This window comes from Maniola jurtina, chromosome 4, assembly GCF_905333055.1.
Source record: "Maniola jurtina chromosome 4, ilManJurt1.1, whole genome shotgun sequence".
NCBI classification, from domain to species: Eukaryota; Metazoa; Arthropoda; class Insecta; order Lepidoptera; family Nymphalidae; genus Maniola; species Maniola jurtina.
Genome location: NC_060032.1, coordinates 7,942,189 through 7,966,052, shown reverse-complemented (window position 1 = coordinate 7,966,052; position 23,864 = coordinate 7,942,189). Strand labels below are relative to the sequence as shown.

At 39.5% G+C, this 23,864-nt stretch overlaps 1 protein-coding gene across 1 annotated transcript in view; it reads left to right on the top strand.

Annotated features, from left to right (window-relative positions):
* LOC123864434 (EF-hand domain-containing protein 1-like) overlaps positions 1-21,290 on the top strand; it is an 80,683-nt gene extending 59,393 nt beyond the window's left edge. Inside the window, exons 8-16 of the mRNA XM_045904853.1 lie at positions 2,821-2,971; positions 7,021-7,090; positions 7,922-8,038; positions 16,370-16,592; positions 17,913-18,073; positions 18,552-18,760; positions 19,083-19,284; positions 20,058-20,210; positions 20,971-21,290. Of these exons, the coding sequence (XP_045760809.1) occupies positions 2,821-2,971; positions 7,021-7,090; positions 7,922-8,038; positions 16,370-16,592; positions 17,913-18,073; positions 18,552-18,760; positions 19,083-19,284; positions 20,058-20,210; positions 20,971-21,231 (1,547 nt within the window). The 3' untranslated portion in view covers positions 21,232-21,290. The remainder of the gene's footprint in view (positions 1-2,820; positions 2,972-7,020; positions 7,091-7,921; positions 8,039-16,369; positions 16,593-17,912; positions 18,074-18,551; positions 18,761-19,082; positions 19,285-20,057; positions 20,211-20,970) is intronic.
* The last annotated feature ends 2,574 nt before the right edge of the window (positions 21,291-23,864 follow it).

Sequence of the window (23,864 nt, the reverse complement as noted above, 5' to 3'; positions counted from 1 at the left end):
ATTTAAAATTGCTCAAAAGTTTTTTTGACTTTCATTGGCATAACCTTAGGGGCACAACGCGCTGGGCGAATGCACTCAGCAAATCTAATAATACTTATCGCGCTGCCAATGCGGTAATAGAAATAGAGTACATTTATTTTATCCAAATAAACTTTTACAAATGTTTTCGAATCATCCAACGAAAATATTACCGGTTCGAATTGCCTGTTCCACCACGAAGAACCAGCAAGAAACTTGGGGCGGTTGCTTTATTCGAAAACTCAGCTATTCACTATCACTGCTTTTTTCATGAGCTGATTTTTAGTAGAATTTGAAACTTGTGTAAAGGCATGTCTAAAATTGGATCGTCGAATGTTATTTATTTAGTGTTATCGGTTTTTCAAACAAACATCAAGGGATTTCGGCACTATTCGAAAGCGTTTGACCGACACTCGCCGAACGTGTGGACTAATTTGAACTCTGCCGTTCTTTTTCTAAAAGTCGCTAACTGTAATAGTAGTATTTCTATCGCCAAAAACATGGGAATTTTCAATAATGAAATTATAGAAACTACCTATGGCCCAGGTTTTAATCCTAGATAGTATTCTGATTTATCCTAGGTTAGCGCAGTGTTAGCACTCATCCTTACTCTGTGGCATTAGTTTGACTAAATGATCGTAGCAAAATTTTTAGATGTATAAATTTTCCTTAATTTTCAATGCTTTGGCGATTATTCCCAAACTTTTTGCATTAGCCATTTTTAGAAAAATTACCTCAGAAATGAAAGCTATACTGGACTCAGTATCGTGCACACACTTAGAGGACGTTATCAAAAGTCAAAACCTCAACGCGACAAAACGGCAACGTCAGAAAAAAGTCAGAAAACGGCAATGACGCGACGTTAGCATTATATCTGCATTGGTAATTGGAGCCATTTGCACACGAAATGACCAGAAGTTAACGTAGGCAGATAAGAGTAATTCATAATTAACATACCTAATTGTATTTAATGCAATTGCAATAAAATGCAAAATCGAAATGCGATCCAAAGTTTAAGGCTGCTTTTCCACCAGAAAATATGTGCTATGCTATGGAATGGATTTGTGTGATATCCACCAATCATTTTCATTGTTCCACATAGCATTGATGGAAACGGGTTCAACGAAGCTATTTTTTTTTTTGTATAGAGAGATGCGTGTTATGTGTATAAATGAGAGCTACGGATGGACGCTACGGATGCGCGAGTGGTGTAGCATGCTCTACCGTCGATACATCGTTTAACTCGAGTCGGTATCCACCTCAAAAAGCAACCACGCATTTTTAAAACATCTTACGGCAAATCAAAATAAATCAAAATATTTTTTATTCAATTAAACTTTACAAGTACTTTTGAACCGTCGAATGCATCTACCACTGTTTCGGAATGCTTTTCCTACCGAGAAGAACCAGCAAAAAAACCGTTTAGCATTAGAGGAAACGGTCACATAGTTTCGTAGCTTAGCTTTGATCTCGTCACAGCATAGCTGCATAGCTCATATCTGGTGAAAAAGCAGCTTCAAACGTGTGGATTGAAATAGTATTGCAATTAAACTAAATTGAATCTGGGCTCTCGGTACGTTACATCTGCTTCTGCTCTATATAACAAACAAGAGGGATTAAAGAACAAATCCGGTTTGTCAGTGCCACTGTTAAACGAATATTGAAAAGGAAGATAAAATCAATGCATCCGTCTGTTTATTTATTTTTGTGGACAAAGTTGCTGGTTTTATTTTCAGACTAGCTTTTGGTCGCCATTTTGTCTGGATGGATTTATGTTTTTAAAAATTCAACAGAAACGGAATAAAAACTATAGGTACTTACTTAGTTAGTTTTGAACATTTTTCCTTTCTCTACTGCTGCTTAGCGTCGAAATTCAAAGGTTTCTAAGACTAGCCCAAACAAATAGATAGATTGACAGATAAATGGCAGTTTTTTACAAATATGTGTTGTTAAATACCTACACTTATTTTGATAACATTTAAATTACCATATTATGAGCTTAACAAAAGGCAATAATTTCGAAATCACTGACGGACAATTCATTTATTTGTATGACTGCTAATTGTGGCCATCATAATATTTTATCGCCCCACAATTTGATATTGAATATACTCGTACCTATCGAAACAAAACTTTGTTATATCTGTTTTCGAGATAGTTCTGATACAATATTTGATATAATGACTTATGGCATTTTTTTTATATACACGTTTTATAATATTCATACTATTACTATTTATATTATTATAAATCCGAAAGGGTGTCTGTCTCTCTATCTGTCTTCTCATAACGGCATATCCGTTTGCATCCCGAAGGATAACGTCATATGCTTTTGGTGCCGGGAAATAGAAGAATTTCCACAGGATCTTTTGAAAATCCAAAATCTAAATCCACATGGACGAAGCCGCAGGTATTCAGTCTATCTGTCTGTTTCGTAAAAGACAGCTTGCATCTCGGAGATGGATATAAGCTACCTTTTATTCCGGAAAAAGTTCCCACGGGATTTTTAAAACACCTAACGCACATAGATCAAGTCGTAGGCATCATCTGACCGCTGACGATACATTATGCAAATGCAAACTTAGCATGACTACCACGAGAAAACTATGCCACGGATTTAATCGAGAAACCGACTCGTTTATTCGAAAGAGTCTATTTTTCGATTCTCTTCTGGTGTGAGACATTTCCTTTGGGTCATTGCGATATTGCTTTTATTCGCCAATTCCCGATGCAGTACGGTCGAATAGTAGAAAATATTTATGGTTTTGATTACGTACACCTAACGCCTCTTGCTTTATTCAGTGACCTTCCCGTCGATTGCTCTGGAAATTACGGAGGAGGAGGTAACGGAGTACTATGCGCCCAGGGACCTGATTGTGGGGCAGACTGTGTTCGTGCTCGGACGGCGGTTCCTGATATTCGACTGCGACAGCTTCACTCGGAATTACTACAAGTTGGTACCAGTAGCATAAAATAAGTAAAGAAATTCTACAGACACATTATTATTCCTAGGTAAGTAATTATGCTTGTTGTTAGCACTATAAAGTCTTTATAAAATTATCGGGCGAATTAAAACTAAACAAATATGACGTATATTGACTACTTTTACTCAGGTTAGTACTTTTTGTATAACATAATTAGTATGCACTTGTACTTATGTAATATGCTCGAAGGTTTTTGCACACATAAAATAGAAATAAATTACGGTTTCTGAAAGTTAATGCGACTTAAGTGTAGCTTGCTTAAAATATAGTCGATTAATTTAATTTTTAAATGTGTTTTAAGTTACTGGATGAGGGAACTACTAGGCATTATTAAATTCACACTCTACACTAGATATAGGTACGCGCTCATACGAGAGCAAAACTCGTGATTCGATGTTTCAACTGTACTTAAAAGATTACTCTTTAGAGTGCTCGGAGCAGGTGTGGTAATACGTACTTAAGTCGTACTTTTGAATATTATACGTATAGAGTTTGAACTAAGTATAAGTGTTCAAATCAAATATATATAAAGGTATCTAACTACGTGTACATAGATTAACGGATACATAGTATTAATTTTAACAACTTCTGATTTATGTACCTACGGGTTTTATAGTCATAGTAGGTCTATAATATCTCTGACTAACGATAAATCTCTTCTCTCGAATTCTGAATTTAAATAGTTTTTAACTTAATTAAGCAAGACGAGTACTTAGCTAAGTGCTTGCGGCTCTTGCGGCGCACTGCCAGAGCCGCAAGAGCCGCTAGAGTACAGTTTTCGTCTCTGAAAATGCATGGACGTGCAGCGACATCGCAGGTGAAATTCTTGGTAGATTTTGAACAAAGGTAATTTTTAAAAACCTTGGAATTTTAAGAAATATTTCTTTAATCTTTTTGCTAATAATATTTTAATATAATCTATAATATGACGTACGCCGTAAGACTTGCTTCGTCGTCCTTTTTACACAAGCTCCTTCGCAATTTTTGCCCTCGCGCTTTACAAAGCACTCAAGTTGAAAAACAAAACTGCGTAGAATCGCGATGATTATAATATGATAGGTCTCTGATTTACAACAGATGAACATTCGTACTAATATAATGAATTAAAATAACCCTAATGCTCAATGCATTTTTTAATTTTAAAATTAATTATTGTGATGCGTAACATAACAAATTATCTCTACGATCAATCAATATATACAAATGTCATGTTTACAATTACGGTTTAACGGTTTACATACATATGGGGCACTCATCAATCACACTTAGCAGCTGTCAAATTTATGTTAATGGACTGAATTAATAGGTAGCTACTAATACTGTTAATATGTCAAAGATTAGTCATGTAAACGTGACATGAAATATACAGGGTGTAACCAGAAAAAAACGAAGATAGGTGATAGTATCTTAGTAGTAGTATTTACTGATAAGATACCATACAAAAAACTAGGATTTTTTTTTAAATAGTATTTTTTAAAAGTTGACAATATACCTACCTACCTATTTGGAAAAAAAAAATCTGACTGACGTCGGACTGTTATAAGGTTAACGTGTGCATCTTTTGGATTCGGTTCCGATTTGGATGCAGTTTCTTTTACTCGTAAGCCTGTTTAATCAAGATGGTTTTACGCTATATTTCAGCAAAATATGGTCAACCATTTGAAGATTATTATCAGTTGTTTTCTCGTGTGTTCTGGTGTAGGGATATCAGTTTTAGTCGTCCGACTGATATAAGTAGGTATTTTATAATTACTTACTTCCACTTGTCTTATGGACTTGATCCTAACCACAATGCAATATTATGGTAACCCCGATCTGACAAGGGGGTCACTTAAATTTGTATGTATCTATTTATCACTCGTTGTGCAGTGTCTTGCTAATTTTGACAGCTTCATAGAACAAGATTTTTGCTCGGAATCTGTATCTTCATACATTTCCCTATAATATAACTTCTGGGAGCTGGGCCTTGTGTCGTGTCTAAACTAATTATACCTACCTACTCAATTAATACAATAATTAAGGTAAGATAATCTTGTATTGTTGGTAAATGCCCCCGCATCAGTCACGTAGGTGCTTGTGGCTTATATCTATAGCCTACTAAAGCCCGCCTGTAATTGGGATAATTGCGTTTAGCATTACCAAGATGTTATCTAAAGTCTTCATAGCGTCTAGCTCGTTTGAACTCTAAACGCGAGTATTTTGTGTATTTTTATGAGTTTAGGGTTATGCGCGTCAAAAAAAAAATAGGAAATCTTATAGGATCACTTCGTTGTCTGTCTATGAAAAAAAAAGGGTCTGTCCGTTCAGACCCTTTTTCTCAAGGACGCGTTGGCGTATAAAATTAACATAAATATTAAATAATTAACTATGGTCCCTTGGAGCTGTAAAAAATTAAGCTCCATGTCAATCCAATGCAATTTTGGCACCTTCTAGGTAAACGCGTCCCATCTTAGACCACATCATCACTTTCCATCAGGTGTGATTGTGGTCAAGCGCTTGCCTATAGTGAATAAAAAAAAATACGGCCATTTGGGGCATATTTTCGCACTCGCAAATAAATCAAAAATCGACTGGCACTTGGCTGGATACCGAAACTGACTTTACGAATTACCGAATTCGCCGGTTACTAGACGAGAAAGCATATCGGTGCATAATCAAGAAACGCATTAACCACACCTTGCACCGCATTCTTCGTTTATCATTTATTGAAAACTATGCAAAAAGTGATAACATTTTTACCCTTTTAGAAAGCCTATAAATAGAGGACTTGTCCCCATAATTCATACGCTAAGTACCTATTGTATGACTGTTTTTTTTTTCGAGGAAATCTCATCGATTTCTGAAACAATTTTCAAGGAATTTTTACACTTGAAAGTGAGATTTCGAACCGTTAACTTTCAGATTTCAGACCTCTTTTAACGCACAAATTGCAAAAGTTTTTATGGTTCTTTAGGTACTGAAAGCAATAAAACAATGAAAAACACTTGAGAATTTAGACACCGTGACGATGAATTGTAGTTACTAACATTAGCTAAGTTTTACGTAATGGTACCTACCTACCTAACTAACAGACGGAAAGTTTTCACTCTATGTTTGCCATGCCGTCAACAAATGAACAGAGTCCATGCAAACTGTAGCTAGGTACGAAGTTCCAACTCTGCTCTTGACGTGCTATTGTCCCGTTTCTCCAACAGCATTGTACGAATTTATGGATAATAATAATCATAGTAGATAGGTACAGGATGTTATTTTGACAGCGCAGTAAGGCGAAAACTTAAGAGGGCTCTCTCCGTCACTCGTTTCATACAATCGTAGTTCCAATTTCATTTGAATATTAAGCAACAAAAGTCCATGAAATTTTGCAGACATATTCTAGAAACTAATACCTATGCCTGTGGTTTTCCAGATTTCTGTTAAAATATTCGGTTTCAAAGTTACGCGGTCTTAAAAATTCACATACAAATCTTTGAACCCCTGTGTTTTTAAAACTACATATTTTTAGAAAAATCTAAAACACCACAGACACAGATATTAGTTTCTAGAATATGTCTGCAAAATTTCATGGACTTTAGTTGCTTAATATTCAAATGAAATTGGAACTACGATTGTATGAAACGAGTGACGGAGAGAGCCCTGTTAACTCTTTGGAGATAGACAAAACATTTTTCACACCCACTACTAAAAACTAATAAGCAAAATGAGAAGAAACTTTTAAAAAATTATACCTGGCTATAAAGGACTACTTAACAGAAAATAATTGGAAAATAGTATTTCGATTCGAAAATACAAATTTTTACTTGGTTCCATATTTCCTTTGTATTTTCGAGACTTTATTTCTAGAGATTTATTTTAATTGTTTCTGTACATAATACTTCTTACAAAGTACCTACCTAGTGATGGAACTAAGATTATTTATTTCAAGGTTTACTAAATCAAACTTCTAATCTCCAAAGTTTTCGCGTAGCACCTCAAATGCCCGCTTCCAAAGTAACAGCCTGTATAATTAACTTTTGTTCAGGGCCATGCTGAACATAGAACAACCACCGCGAATAGAAGTTCGTCACGAAACTAAGAGAGAATTCCCTAAGGTAAGACGGAAATTATTATTGTTGTTTACAGCGATAGCCTCAGATGTTTTTCGACACCCATGTTCCATCTAGATTAATAATTATATCGTTCGATTCGAGACATTTTAATATAATCTTATCTTACTACATAAAAGTACATACTAGTTCCATAAAAGTGAAAATTTAGATGTTTGGATTTAGGTATGTTTCTCTTTCTAGCCACAAGGATGCACAGATTTGGCTGAATTTTGGCAACGGAAATAGCTTATACGCTGAATTAACGTAGCCACGTAGGCTACAGTTTATACCGAAAAATCTAAGATTTCCCAGGGGATTTTCTAAAACCTAAATCCACGCGGATGAAGTCGCGGGCATGATCTAGTGTTTTAATAAAGTAAGCACCATGTAAATCTAAATTCATACAGTGAGACGACGCCCGTGATATTTGCGCGAGCTAGCTATGCGGCCGTAGCACCTACGTCCTACCTACATAGGTATTAGGTAGGTAGGTTCATAATATACCAAACAATTATTGATTCAACCATTAATTCAACAAACAATTATTATTCAACCATTCATTGATTGTTATAACTAAGCAAATTAATCAACTATAGACGTCTAGGATGTGCTGAATAGGTACACAAAGACATCAACAGCTAACTAACTATGTTAGTTGGCGGCACAGCATTAAATAGCACTAGACAGTTGTAATCATTTGATAATATTACTTAATAGATGTTTTTTCTAAGTTTTTCTCTCACATTCTACGGTTCTGGTGGAAATCTCTTAAAGAAATAAGTTGTCCTTGCCCATTCAATATTTATTTTTTAGTTTATTCCTAAATATTTTCAGAGTATTCCTCCACATATCGGTATCGGTGCTCCGGAAGACACGTTAGGTTCCTGCTTCGGACTCATTCCAAAACCGCCGCATAAAGACATCATCAAGTACAATCTTAACGCAAACAAGGTAACACACACCTACCTAATACGTAATTATGAAAAATAATATGTATGCTAATTTTAAGGGTGTTGCCATAATACGTCAATTGCGTTGGTTAAGGTTGCCGATAAAAACACCTATAGGTACCTACTAAAATTATAACTGCGAAAGTGTGTAGGTACCTATATCTGTCTGTCTACTAGCTTTATTGGGAAAATAAAGCACAGAGATAGCTTGTAACCCAACCAAGGCCATACCTACTACTTTTTGTCCCGAAAAATCAAAGAGTTCCCACGGGATTAAAACAAAAAACATCCACACCGAAGGCTTCACGGGCATCATCCAGACACTTGGTACAGAGATAGCTTGCATCCTGGAGACGGATATAGGCTAAGTACTTTTCATCCCGGAAAATCAAGGAGTTCCTACAGGATTTTTTAAAACCCCGAAACTTACGCGGAAAAGACGCAGACATCATCGAATTACGAATATTATCCTTCAATAAAATCAAAATCCTTTGCTGTTTCATAAATGTACCTACCTAGAGAAAAGCGGAAATGTGTTTGATAGAAAATGTTGGAAATCGTTTTATGCATTCCAGGAGCTCACAATTCTATTTAAGCCATTTCTGAATGCAATTGTTTCTTGTACAGCATTCCCATAAACACAATAATACTTTTCAACTACCTACTTAGTGTTTAGTTTTTGTTACCAAGTTATCAGGTTCTTTTATTTTTATTGTTAATATAGCACTTATCTTTTATATATAATCCATTTCCTGCCCCCCATTCAAAATTCCCGCCAAAAGGACTCGCGCGTGAAATGAAACGCAACAGGACAAAATGCAAGATGGCGATTTCTGCTAGAACGCGTCCGCGCGCTGCTCGGAAAAACCTCAAGTTGTTTTTGGACTAACATGTGACCGAAATACCCGAATCAAACAATTCGCTGGCCAGCATGTGTTTTGTGAGTGTTGTGAGTCGTGACTGCAACTACCGAAGAACAAGTCTGAAACCCTAGTGCATCCATGCAAGATCAGCGCTGGAGATCAAGTAGGTGTTCCCATTTGGCTGTTTGATTATCCCTGGTTCGTTCCCGTCCCAATACTTAACATTTGGTCCTTCGAGCCGGATGCATCGAATTTTCGGTGTATATAAACTGGTAGTTCCTATGGGTTGCATATCGTCACACGGGAATAACTTGGGTAATTCGGGGTAAAGTTCACGAAAATACACTCTACAAGCCATGTTTATTACGATATATGTGTATTATATCGAGTGTAGTATAAATCCCTTATTTAATTGGTTGTAGTATATAATACGATATATATCTACAGTTAAAATAGCACCGTGTGACGCTCTTGTTAGAACTTAAAATGGTGTAACAAAAGCTAAGCATGCTTTCGTTCGTTTCTACGAAACGAATTTGGCGTAGGGCTATATATGGTTAAATTTCTATTTTGGGAATCGGATTGCGTCATTCGCGTGGGGCGAGCGCGTGTTCTAGGAATTTAGCTGTTCAAGTTGGAATTAAGGGTTACTATACACGGGCGTATTAAAAGCTTTGGTTATTATTTGTCGGATTCATTTTTCCCTAATAAGTTAAGGGTATGTTTTGGCTTATTAGGAATTTCTTGGGAATTAAGGGTCACGGCACACTAGTGCGCGTTTATTAAAATGTTTGGTTTAGTTGTTGGAAGCATTTTTCTCTAATAAGCTTTGGTCGGAATTTCGCTTATTAGATATTTCTTTGGAAATAAGGGCCGCTCCACACTAGCCAGATTTATTCAAGGTTTTGGAATTATTATAGGAGCACTTTCCCTAATAGGTTTAGGATCGGTTTCACCTATTAGGTATTTCTTTGGAAATAAGGACTGCTCCACACTAGCCAAATCTATTCAAGATTTTGGGATTATTCTTTAGAAGCTTTTTTCCCTAATAGGTTTAGGTTCGGATTTCACCTATTAGGTATTTCGTTGGAAATAAGGGTTGCTTCACATTAGTGCAGGTGTATTACAAATTGTAGTTTATGTGTGGGACGCATGTTTCCCTAATAATGGTAGGTTGTGGTGTTCCTTATTAGGTATTTTCAATTCTTGAAAATAAGGGCGGTTCCACACTAAGCTAATTTTGGAAAATTTTCTCGGGTTTTATTAATATTGGAATTAATCATTGGTGATTTGATTGGTTAATTAGGGTGGCTTTAGTCTTAAAATATTAAGGTAATTAATTATTAAACTTTAACCATGGGTGGGAAAAAGTTAATGACTAAAGTGCGTTATGATATGACCGTTTCTAATTTTGAGACGATACGCTCTCTCTCTCAGGTGGTGTTGGCTTCAAATGAGAATAAGCTTTTGTTTAAAGCTAGATGTGCTGATTTGGAAAAACTATTTCAGGATTTTCAGGAATTGCATGTCCAATTGGCAGCGGAATCGGGACCGGAGTTTGATCAGGGACAACACATGCTAGTGTTCAAAGAAATTAGTAATTCTTATTATATATCTAAGGCGAAATATGCCGAACTTTTTGAGGATTCGGAGCTGCCAAAGGCGACTGCAAGTAAAAGCGATGGTTCAGCAAGTCATTCGTATAAACCGAATCTGTTGCTACCTAAGGTGCAAATTCCAAGCTTTAGTGGTAAGATAGAGGAATATGAGTATTTTATGGATTTGTTCTTAGCGATGGTAGGAAATGATAATCAGTTGTCTAGCACACAAAAAATCTATTATTTGTGCGGGGCTCTGAGTGGAGAGGCGAAGAGTTTGGTACAACATTTGTCAATTACCGGGGAAAATTATCCGGTTGTGCTGGATATTTTAAAGTCAAGGTATGGCAACCCAAGGTTGCAGGCTGATAAATTACTTCACACTATGATGTCGGCGTCTCCGGCAACAAAAAATTTGGGTTCTTTAAAATCGTTTTTAAATGTGTTGATGGAGACTAGCAAAGGATTGCAGAAGTTAAAATTCCCGACGGAAGAATGGTCCTATTTGCTGTTGTATATTAACTTAAACAAATTAGACATTACGCTTAAGCGTCAATTTGAAGATAAATTTGGCGGAGGCCAGGGGTTGCCAACCTTTGAAAATTTAATCACTTTTTTAACCAAGGAGGTTCAAATTCTAGAGACTACTAATTCAAGTTCAAGGGGTACCAGCTCAACAAATTCTACTCAGCAGCATAAAGTGCACGTGGCTTATTCAAGAAACCAAACGCAAAAACAATCGATTCAGTGTATTCTATGTAACGGGGTTCATTATTTAAATCACTGTGAGAAATTTAATAAGCTGAATGTAGCAGCACGGAAAAACTTTATTATTGAAAAACGGTTGTGTTTTCGGTGTTTCCATCGGCATCATATTAATGAATGTAAGGTCAAATTATCTTGCGGGACCTGTAATTCTCGGAAACATCATTCTTTGCTTCATTTGGATGAAGGGTCTGTAGGGAGCGGCTCTACTGGCTCTGGTTCGGCTCCACCGGGTACGGGGGGTTCTAAATTGGGTTCACCAAATGAGGGAAAGTCGGATGCGGTTAATGTTTTGCATTCAGCAGCGGTAGGTGCTCGGCGCACGGTTTTATTGTCTACAGCTGTGGTGCATGTCTTGGACAAATATGGAAATTATCATGAAGTCCGTGCTTTGTTGGATAGTGGTAGTCAAAGTACCTTCATTTCGGAAAAATGTATATCCCGGTTGGGATTGAAGGTTCAAAAGTCGGGTTCTGTGGATGTACGGGGGGTAGGGGGAAACCTGTTATCCGGGTATAAAGGCTGTGTTACAGTCAGGATTACCCCACGTCACGTTGATAACCCAGTGTTGGTGACAACCGCTTTGGTATTGAATAAGGTAGCGGATGATCTGCCTAGTTGGTCACTACCCAGTCAGTTGGTGGATTGCTATCCGGGGCTGCAGTTGGCTGATGATCAATTTTATAAAAGCGCCAAAATTGACATGCTCATTGGGGCGGATCTCCTGGGGGACATTTTTCTGGGTGGAGAGATTATCCGACCTGAGGGGTTGCCATGGGCCATGAATACCATATTTGGTTATATTTTACAGGGGGCATGTCAAGTTACTAGGGAATCTAAATCCTCGGTACAAGTTTATTTTGCTAACACGGATGCTATATTGGAGAAATTTTGGGAGGTGGAGGAGGTTCCTGTCAAGATGAAGGATCCGAAAGAAGAGCCATGTGAAGTTCACTTTGAACAGACCCACCAACGGGATGCAACAGGACGATACGCACTGCGGTTACCGTTTCTAGCGGATCATCCTGAGTTGGGGGACTCTCAAAACCAAGCACGTAGACGGTTTCACGCTTTGGAGAAGCGGCTCCAGGCGAATCCGGGGTTAAGCAGCAAATACGTGGACTTCATGCGGGAGTACCAGCAGTTGGGGCACATGGTTCCTTTCAGTGGAGATCTTGAAGCATCTCACTATGTAATTCCTCATCATGGGATATTTAAAGCGGGATCGGAGAAAATTCGAGTGGTGTTTGACGCCAGCTGTCCTACATCAACGGGGGTTTCTCTGAACGATTGTCTTCAAGCCGGTCCTAAATTACAGCATGACGTTATGCAGGTTATCTGTCGGTTTCGGCTCCACAAAATTGCGTTTTCTACGGACATCCGGATGATGTACCGTATGATTGAGATTCAACGGGAAGATCAAAGGTATCAGTTAATATTTTGGCGGGAATCACCGAAGCTACCTTTGCAATTGTTTGCCTTAACAACGGTTACTTATGGTATGAAATGTAGTCCGTATCTAGCTATAAGGACTCTACGCCAGCTCGCGGAGGATGAGTCACGTGCGCCTAAAGGCGAGTCTGACCAAGGCGAGATGGATGCTTCCGGATTAGCAGAGGCAGCTCGGGTGCTTCAAACATCCGTGTATATGGATGATATTCTAAGTGGAGCTCCTACTTTAGCCGAAGCTCAACGGTTAAAGAAGGACATAATTCACCTGCTGTCCTTGGGCGGATTTGAACTGCGCAAATGGATGTCAAACGACGAACACCTCTTGGAGGATATTCCCTCAGATCATAGAGAGAAACCCCACTTATTTGACACGGACGGTCCTGGTTATGTGAAAATCCTAGGAATTCAATGGAATCCGGTTGCGGATACCTTTACTTACCACACGAATCTGGATCCAGACGCGGTTTGGACAAAAAGAGCCATTTTGTCCGTCCTCGCTCGTATGTTTGACCCCATGGGTTGGATAACCCCTGTGATTTTACAAGGGAAACTGTTGTTACAGCAGATTTGGCTGCTGAAGTTAACCTGGGATGAATGTCCACCGCCAGAAATTATCAAGGAATGGACTCACATATTTAATAACCTCCCCGCCATAGAAAACCTTAGGATAAATCGGTTTGTATTAGCTGACGAGGTCGTTCATTGCTCGTTACATGGGTTCTCGGACGCCTCGGAAAAGGCTTTTGGCGCCGCAGTTTATATTCGTACTGTGACTACGAGTGGTCAGGTTCGAATCTTTTTAATGATGGCTAAATCTAAGGTCGCTCCGATAAAGAGTAAACTAACCATACCTAAGTTGGAACTATCGGCGGCAGGGTTAGCAGTCAAATTGCTAACATACGTCTTAGATTCTATTAACGATAAAGTTGTCGTGCATGACATTTTTGGTTGGTCGGATAGCACGATAGCTCTTTCGTGGTTGAAATATCCACCTCATCGGCTTCAAACGTTTGAAGGAAACCGAGTGACCCAAATCAACAATAGTGGTTTGGATATTAAATGGAGATACGTGCCCTCGGAGGAGAACCCGGCAGATGTTGCCAGCCGAGGCTGTAAGGGGCACGAACTTCGGTCTCATGACCTGTGGTGGGGTCCACCGTGGCTGTTGTCGGACGAAGGTGATTGGCCGGTTAATCTGGTGGATACGGTTGACACATTGCCCGGTTTGCGGAGGGGCGGTAACGTCACTGTGTCGGCGGTTGTCGTATCGGATACATCTCTCATGGCCAAGTACAGCTCTTTGTCCACATTAATAGCGGTGACCGCGTATTGCATTCGGTTTGCGTCGAACTGTAAAAACCCGACTAGCCGAATCACGGGTCCCTTAACAGTGATAGAACGTAAACAAGCTTTAGAACGGCTTGTTCGGTTAGTCCAGGCAGACGCCTTTTCCAAGGATATTGAAGCAATTTCTAACAAACGAATGTGTTCCACGGGCTTAAGAAGATTGAACCCTTTTATTGATGAGTCAGGACTACTTCGGGTAGGAGGTCGACTTGAACGATCTAGTTTAGCTTTCGAGGCTAAACATCCGGTGCTTTTGCCCAAGTCTCATGTCCTAACATCCTTGATAATTGTGCATCATCATGAGCGATGTTGCCATGTGGGAGCAACTGCCCTTCAGGCAATCCTACAAAAACAATTTTGGGTCATTTCCGCTCGGCAGGCTATTCGAAGCCAGTTGTTTAAGTGTGTAAAGTGTTTTAGGACTAAAGCCAAGCCAGACGAGCCTTTTATGTCGGACTTACCAGCTGACCGGATAAATGCCACTGGATTGTTTCATACGGTGCAAACGGATTTTGCGGGTCCGTTCGCAATCAAATCTTCTCGTTTACGAAAAGCCAAGGTCTTAAAAGAGTATTTGTGCGTATTTGTCTGCTCTGCTACAAAAGCCGTACATTTGGAAGTGGTCGGAGATTTATCAACGGAAGGATTTTTAGCGGCTTTCTCCCGGTTTTCGGCGAGGCGCGGTTTACCTTTTCGGATAAGATCAGACGGTGGGGGAAATTACGTTGGAAGCAGCCGTCATTTGGATGAGGTACAGCGGTTCTTGCGGGCTCAGGAAGTGCAAGATAATTTGACCCATCAAGCTGGCCAATTGGGAGTCATTTGGCAGTTCAATCCTCCCGCGTCTTCGCATTTTGGCGGGCTTTTCGAAAGCGCTGTTAAGTCGGCTAAGACCTTACTAAAAAGGGTTGTGGGAGATCAAACCTTAACGCATGAGGAATTTGTAACTTTGGTGGTCAGAATTGAGGCTGTGCTGAACTCCAGGCCTTTATGCCCTTTATCTCAAGACCCGGATCAGTTCGAAGCTTTGACTCCGGCTCATTTTATTATCGGCAGGGCGCTTTTGGAAGTTCCCGAGTATGATTGGCATCATATTCCGGACTCTCGGTTAAACCGCTATCAGTTGGTTACGGCAATGTCCCAGCGGTTTTGGCTTAAGTGGAGTGAGCAGTATCTCCACACCCTTCAAATGCGAAACAAGTGGACTGCCACTACTGACCCTCCTACCGTTGGAGAGTTAGTCTTAATTAAGGACGAGAATTTGCCGCCACTTAAATGGAGGCTTGCTAGAATTAACGAGCTGCTACCTGGGAGAGATGGGGTAGTTAGGGTGGTAAAATTATTAACGTCCACTGGTTCTTTGGTCCGACCTGTTGTCAAACTGTGTCGGCTTCCTTTAAATTAGTTCAATGTTTAAGGGATAAAGGCTTTTAGCCTTTCTCGGGGGGAGAATGTTTAGTTTTTGTTACCAAGTTATCAGGTTCTTTTATTTTTATTGTTAATATAGCACTTATCTTTTATATATAATCCATTTCCTGCCCCCCATTCAAAATTCCCGCCAAAAGGACTCGCGCGTGAAATGAAACGCAACAGGACAAAATGCAAGATGGCGATTTCTGCTAGAACGCGTCCGCGCGCTGCTCGGAAAAACCTCAAGTTGTTTTTGGACTAACATGTGACCGAAATACCCGAATCAAACAATTCGCTGGCCAGCATGTGTTTTGTGAGTGTTGTGAGTCGTGACTGCAACTACCGAAGAACAAGTCTGAAACCCTAGTGCATCCATGCAAGATCAGCGCTGGAGATCAAGTAGGTGTTCCCATTTGGCTGTTTGATTATCCCTGGTTCGTTCCCGTCCCAATACTTAACACTTAGTACTACATCTCATAAGTCGATACCTAATTGCTTGTGCAGGAGACTTGTGTAGGTGGTTCTTAGCATCGAGTTAGACCTGCTTTGACCCTATTATGGCAGCATACTTGCCTATATTATATTAGAGGTTCTCTTGTGATTTTCATCATTTAATTTATATGAACGAGAAAACGCCAGTTTTAACATCTGTCTTTAAAATCAGCTAGGTACCTTCTACCGACATAATTTACATGCATTTCAAATTTCTTATTAATAAAGCGTGTTTGTAATTATTATTTATTTTTTGCAACTTTAAACTCCTAAGTCTGCTGACTGTGTAACAACGGCCAATTTAGGTAATTTTGGCTCGCGCTATATGCATATGCATGTTCGAAGTACCAATTCTACCTCACTTAGCATAATCAATGATCTAATGTTATCGTGTTCTGTTTATAGTACCTTCGCTACCTTTGCGAATTGGATTGGATTCACCCCGAAGATAAAGGCCGCCAATTCGTGCTCGCCTACAGCCTCGCTGATGGAACGATTAAGATCGGGGAGATACCACGGCGTAACTCGGGCATACGTGAGGGCACGTTCCTCAAAGCGATGCGTTTACAGACGCCCGAGTCGGATCCAAACTTTCCAACGTATTTTACACCTGATAGATTTTATATCGGTAAGATATTCGTCGTCATCATCATCAACCTGTCGCTGACTCACTACTGAGCCCTTCTTCTTACAGATTCCCCGGCTCTTCTCACAGAATGAGAAGGGTTTAGGCCATAGTCCACCAAGTGCGGATTGGCAGACTTCACACATTTTTGAGAACATTATGGAGAACTCTCAGATATGCAGGTTTTTTCACGATTTTTTCTTTTATGTTAAAGCAAGTGAGACTATTTCATTTCTTAAAACGCATATCACTGAAAAGTTCGAGGTGGTGTGTCCGAAATCGAACCCCTGACCCACTGAATAAGAGGCCGACGCGACGTCTTGAACACCAGTCTTTCACCGCTTAAAGTAAAATATTGTAGTAACTACTTACATAATATATTTTTAAACAGTTTTATCTTCACTTTCTTATATCATTCAAACCTTTTAACGTCCCTCACCAACTGGGTGGCTGGTGCTGTAAAGACATGCAAACTTAATCAACTCCCTTCGGTGGTTTTCTTGCTAGATTTCAACATGGGGTTATTCAAGGGGCGGAAAAGAAATTCCTAACGTAACTTATTATAGCTTACCTACTAAAGAGAAACCGTGGAGAAACTATCGAAAACGCGTACAGTACGCCACATGCACAATCACAGATCAGGGAATTCCCTGATCTGTGTGCACAACCCAAGATCATGATTGGTTTATGGCACTAAGTTGGCCATTTACTTGTAAGCAGTCCAGAATTTATGTAAAAAAAATCAATCCGTTAGGTAACTAGGTCGATAAGATTGGTATTATTTTGTTAGGACTGTTTTTATCAACTATGATATTCGATTGTAAGGACATTTTACTTTGTACGAGCATGCACCCATAGAGTGGGAATATCTATTAGCTAATATTATGTAACATGATTCCTCCGGTTAGAACTGTAAACGAAAACTTCATAGACTTGTAGCTTCTGAAGTTTGAAACTTATGAAAACAAGCGCGAATTCAGTGAAACTTTTAATTAAATTATACTCTATTAAGTAAGTAACTCCCCATCAGCTTCAGCGCTTTCTATCAAATATTTGGTATGATTTAGACTAATGTAGGTAGTTAATGTAAAAAAAAGCATGCTACAAAATGTTAGACACAATTGCCTACTGTACTTATTACATTTAAGTATAAATAGGTACAGTCGTCTGGAATAAAGTGTGGAATGTATTGATGAGGTCTAGGTTAGAAGACGATTACTTAGCATTAACATTTAGCATAGGGGTATATAGTTCTTTCATTTACGTATAATCCTTCTTTTTCTGTTGTTTGTAGTTTTTAATAATTTATTTCTATTCAACCAGGAGCAATAGTTCCAGTATTTAAGCATCGATTCAAGATAGTTGGTTGCGATTTATTCGTATACCGTTACATGACTGCGAACCCGGACAAATTCCCTCAGGAGGTGGTTGATAATGTCCGCAACTACCACATGCGGGAGGGCAATTTGAAAGACGAATTAGAGGTAAATAATTTATTCCGATAAACTACCCATACATAAATCTTTTTACAATATATTATGTTTAGGTTGCATTAGAATAGGCTGGCATCATTTTTCAATCGCTCAATATGCTTTATCGGTACTTATCGGTACCTACTACACATGTCTCAAAGAATCGTCTGGTGGGAGGCATCGGCCGTGGCTAGTTACCGTGCTGCCGGCAAATGCGTGCCGCCAAGCGATTAAGCGTTCCTGTACGTTGCTATATAGAAACCAATTGAAGGTACCTATGGGTTTAATAAAAACTTTCATACGCCTTTTTTTAGCTCGCCCGCTACCATCTTAGACTGCATCATTACTTACCGTCAGGTGAGATCACAGTCGAGGGCTAACTTTTAATCAATAAAAAAACGAAAAGCGTTGGGTCCTACATTGCTTGAATAGAATAGAATAGAGGATTATAAAAATATGAGAAAACGATTTTCCTTTTCGATTTATATAGGAAACGTCACGCGAAGAGCAAGCGGCTGAAACCAGGGCTCAGCTGGCTAAGATTGGCCAAGCAGCCGTCGCCGAGCCGAATGCTATGGAGCGTTGCCTTGCTGCCCTCGATGTGGTGGAAGGAAGTGCTGCCCCGCCGCGTCCACCGACGCCGCCTGCCACCACTGATCGCATATCCTACGACGACTCCTTACGCATTGCTAGATTGAGGTAGGTATAACCATCTTACTATCGCAAGAAAGAATTGACTCGTTTGGTCAATATTTGAGTTATTAAGTACTTACGTATTTTAGGTTATACGTTTAGGTTTATAGGCCTATAATACACCACTCCCCACTGTGCATTTGTTCGTTTTGCCCTAGCGTTAGTGTGGAAGAGATTGCTATTAGCGATAAGACCGCCTTTTTGTACCTCCATTTATTTTTAAGTTTTCTTTTTTGTAAACTGTCATTTGTGTTTTGTGGTGCATATACATTATAGCAAGTATATACGTTATACATACATATATTTACCAGCTAAATTTGGTTTACAGTAAGCCAACATGCGATAATGTAGTGCCACTAAAAGGCATCCTGAAATCAAGTACCGCTCGCGACGACCACCAGAAGGTGGTGTGCTTCAGTGGACCGAAAGTTGAAGAGCGCCACGATACAAGCAAGCCTGTGATGTACCCGCCTGGCCAACAACCACATTTCAACGAGGATGAGGACTTCTGCAACCGATACAAAGATGCGGTAAGATTGAATTTTATTTAACGTAGATATCCTATCTTAGATTTACCTGTATCTTCTATCTAGTCAGTGGTATTTTATCATTGTGGAAAATATTTAACGCCTTACCACAAAAAATTAAACAAGTTTAATTGATGACTGAACTGGCGTTTTGACAGTTTTTGTATGGAAAATATGTCAGGTTTAAAATAAACACGCGTTCAACCATAGATTTTTTAATGCGTACGTTTTTTGTGGTGGCTGAGGTCAAGACCGAGCTTCTGGCTCGCGAACTGTGTTAGACGAGGCAATTTAAAGAAGATAGTGCCTACGACACGGGCTCGCGATCTAATCCGCTATGTACCTACCAAGAATACCACCGTCTTTCTCATCCATTTTTTTCTCTCGTCTGGCTTTACACTGATTAGCCAATGTCAAGTTTGTAGTTCCTTACAAGTTAGGGAAACTATATGTATAAGTATGGACTTCGTCTGTGCCGGCGCCCGCCGACATAGATGCGGCGCCCTTTTAGAGCGCTTCCCAGTCAGTTCCACCACCAATAAACACCAGCAAAACACAAAAACCGGCCACTTATAACAAAAAAAAAACACTCCAAAAAGTCACAACACGCGCGCCAGCAAACGCCACCACAGACGAAGTCTTCTTATCCATTCCGCATCCAGCAATAGCACAAACTGAGGCGTCTTTGAGCATTTGGCGCATAATTTGGCCTATCAAAAGATAGAGGTGCAACAACCCTTGTGGATAATTTTACAGATTATATTTAATTTTTCCAGGATGCAGATGAGAGAGCTGAGCGGCGTGCACGGGACGAATGCGCGTACGAGATTATACCAAGCAAGCAGCTTCAGGACGCCGCTGGAGAGGAAACAAAGGATAAAACCAATCTACCAGGATATCTGGGCACATACGGCGTTGACTGCAAAGAGGTGATTTTGTTTCACCTTTCTCATAGTTTTATCACAACTTGAATTTCCTTTTCCAAGTTTGATCTAAGTCAATATTGTAGCCTTCAAAATGACTAATAGATAATAATAAGTTCACCTCCAACTCTGGCGTTTTAATTGAAATGGCAGTAGGTTAGTCGAAATTTCAAATTTTTAATTAGTTAAATTTTTGGAATGCTCGTCAAACGGTCTTTCGTCCTATTTGGGGTTCATAACTCATGTACCATGAAAATTGAGTCCGGGAATAGTTTTTTTCACAAATAATAGAACATTTAACAAATTTAAACACCATTTTTGGAAGCTACCTTTTCTGACATACCTACTGCCATCTCGATTATTAAGGCAGAACTAGGTATCTGCAACAAGAATAATTGTCCAACGGATCCAGAGATGGATGTACCATGTATACCGTTCCGCCCCTAAATCCATTTTCAGAAGGCTTCTTCTTCTTCTTCTTATTTTGTTTAGTGGTTTTTATTAGTATTTTCAAAAGGCTATGGAAGTCACATGCTTACCACCTACATACTGTAACTTATTAGCAACTGAAATGACATCATACTGTCGCAATGACATAGCTGTATATTGGGTACCTATTAGCTGACGACCTGGAGAGCGATATAGGCTATTTTTTATTTCCAATTAAATCAATTCCCACTGCATTTTGAAAAACCTAAATCCACGCGGGCGAAGTCGCAGGCGTCATCTAGTAACCCATTATAATTCGATTTTTTAATTTCGAAAGGTACCCGATTACATGCGATTACTACCGGACGCCTACGAGAAGGTGAAGAAACTTCGACGCGACGTGCCCGACATCTCACCGGCAGCAACTCGCATAGCTGACCATCCTCGCCAGCCGGCACCTCCCGTGGACGTCTGCGTGAACCCCCCACCTGAAGACACGGGCCCGTGCGCGACCAAGAAAGAAGATGTTTCTTTCGCTTGCCCACACGTCGAACCCAAACTACCTTGTTGTGTACCTGATAATAATACTGAAAAGTGAAGGTACCAACTCAATGTATTTATATCATCTGTATTTTCCATTATATGAAATATCATTAACATGTCTTTAATTTTAACCTTTCGAAAGTTTGTACCCAAACACCCTTTGAGTGGAACCTCTCCACCCGGCCCAGAGACGGACTATTATAGAACAAAGGAAGAGTCCACAAACCGTCGTCGTTCGATAATAAAAAATATCCGGCCATAATCCGTACCTCCAGAATACAATCAGTCAATCAGCCTGTTTGCGTCCACTGCTGGACATAGGGCGAGGCTACAACACTGCGGTGCGACATCGCATCGAAAAAACGATGCCGCATATCAATGCGATGCGTTGACGCAACGCAAAAATTTCATCGCTTACGGCATCGTACAAGAAAACTCTGATCATCAATTTCTAGTGAGCCATGGACCGCATTATACGTATCCTTCATCATGAAAAACAGAAAAGAAAGTACTTGGCGCAAAAACTGAAAAGATACCGATTACCGACTGAACGGGAATACGTCGTCGCATCGCAAGTTTGTACGGTGCCGCACCGCATCAGGCACGGTGCGTTGTGCGACGTCGTAGATTTTTACGAAATGAAGCGTGACGTCGCATCGCAGTGTTGTGGACTCAGCCTTAGGCCTTCCCAAGAGCGCGCCACCACACTTTTTAGAATTATAGGGACCTAATTCAAAATTTAAGGATTTCGAGGTTGAGTGATAAATTGACTTTGGGTGACTATTTCCATCGACACATTTAATCGTCTTGGTCGTGATTTAGTCACGTCTTGGTCATGTCTTATTACTGTCTTGGTAGTGTCTTATTCTTGTCTTGGTTTTATCTTGGCCTTGCTTGGGGTTGTCTAGATCGTATCTTGGACTTCAAAGGTAGATGAATCATGTTATTTTTAAAATTCATAAATAATATTGCGCGTTTAAACTTCAAAGGTTACGGATTCCCAAGCTTATTACAAAGTAGAGAAGTAGCTGTATTAGGTAGTCATTAAGCCCTATAAATAATACGAAGAATACACGAAACTACATGAAATATTTGGAATTGCACGCTACATAGGTTCGAATACCTAATTGCAAAAATGCCTTAATTAAAGATATGAAGGAGCCTAGTATTCATTGACCGAATGTGTTTGGTGAATGCTGTCAGCTGAGATTTACTCACTTGCCGCTTACTCTATTAATTGCTGCGTGGGGTTAGCACTGGCCACCGTGTACACTTCAAGGATCTAATTTGTTCAAAGGATAATGTTTTTTAACATCGTTTACACGTTAGACAGTTTCGAACTTCACGTGTTTTTTATGCCCCATATCTTAATTTACGTTGTTTTTTTCTACCTAAAAATGGAGCGTGTCGTAGAAGTAAATTGCCACAGCTGCGACAAGTTGCACGTCCATCCTCCTAAAAATGGTCATTGCAGAATGAGCAACGCCAGCGTTATTTATATTCCTAGTTTCCCTAGTCCGCCGACGCGTTGGGCCAATGTGAACTGGAGGCATTGCACATATTCTAATAAATAATAATTACAAACAGGTTTAATCTTACTGAACGTAACCTTCAATTGGACTATAGGTATGCTCAGTTTTACGATGTAGGTGTTTAAACTATGTATACGTCTTAGCTACGCTACAAGCAAAGTACATTTCAGAAAAAAATGGGCAAAAAATATTTTAGCTGGTTGGTTCACATTAAATATTTTCCCATGCAAACAGGAATGTAGGCCTGATGGGCTCAAAACTACGATAACAACTACAGATTTATGTCATAATAATGAACAATTAAACATTATTTATATAGACTGGACTCGGGGTCAACATAGCAACAGTGTAATTCATACTAATATTATAAATGCGAAAGTGAGTCAGTCTGCCTGTTACCTTTTCACGGCCCATCGGTTTAACTGATTTTGAAGTTTGATACAGAGACAGCTTGCATCCCGGGGACAAAGGCTACTTTTTGTCTTCGAAAATCAGAGTGCTCAGGAGATTTTTGAAAAAATATCACTTCACGTGGACGAAGTCGCAGGCATCATCTATTTGGTACACAGACAGCTTGCATTCCGTATATGGATATAGTGTATTTTTTATCCCGGAGAATCGAAGAGTTCTCACGGGATTTTTAAACACCAAATCTACGCATACAAAGTCGCGGAAATTGGTATCTGCCCCAATAAAACTATCGAAAAACCATATAGTAACAATTTATTTATATCTTTTTCCAAAGTGCATAAATACTTACAAGCTAAGTTTTCTCCTTGTATAGCAAAAAATATTTAAAGGTACCGATTATTATTATTTTACATTGATAGGTAGGTATAGTACGCGACAGGTCGAGATGGCAATCGACGTATGAGGCGGGGGGACGTCTCGCACACCAGCATGTCACCCGCGCTATTCCGCACCGGCTTTCGCTGATTCGACCTATCGCGTACCTACTATACGTAGTAAGCTTTGAAAGATTGTTTATAAAAATATATTTTTAAGCCTGGAATCGTTTTGAGGCGCGCCGCAGTTCTATAGTAAACATCCATACTATCCATACTAATATTATAAATGCGAAAGTGTGTCTGTCTGTCTGTCTGCTACCTCTTCACAACCCAACATTTTAACCGATTCTGACAAAATTTGGTACATA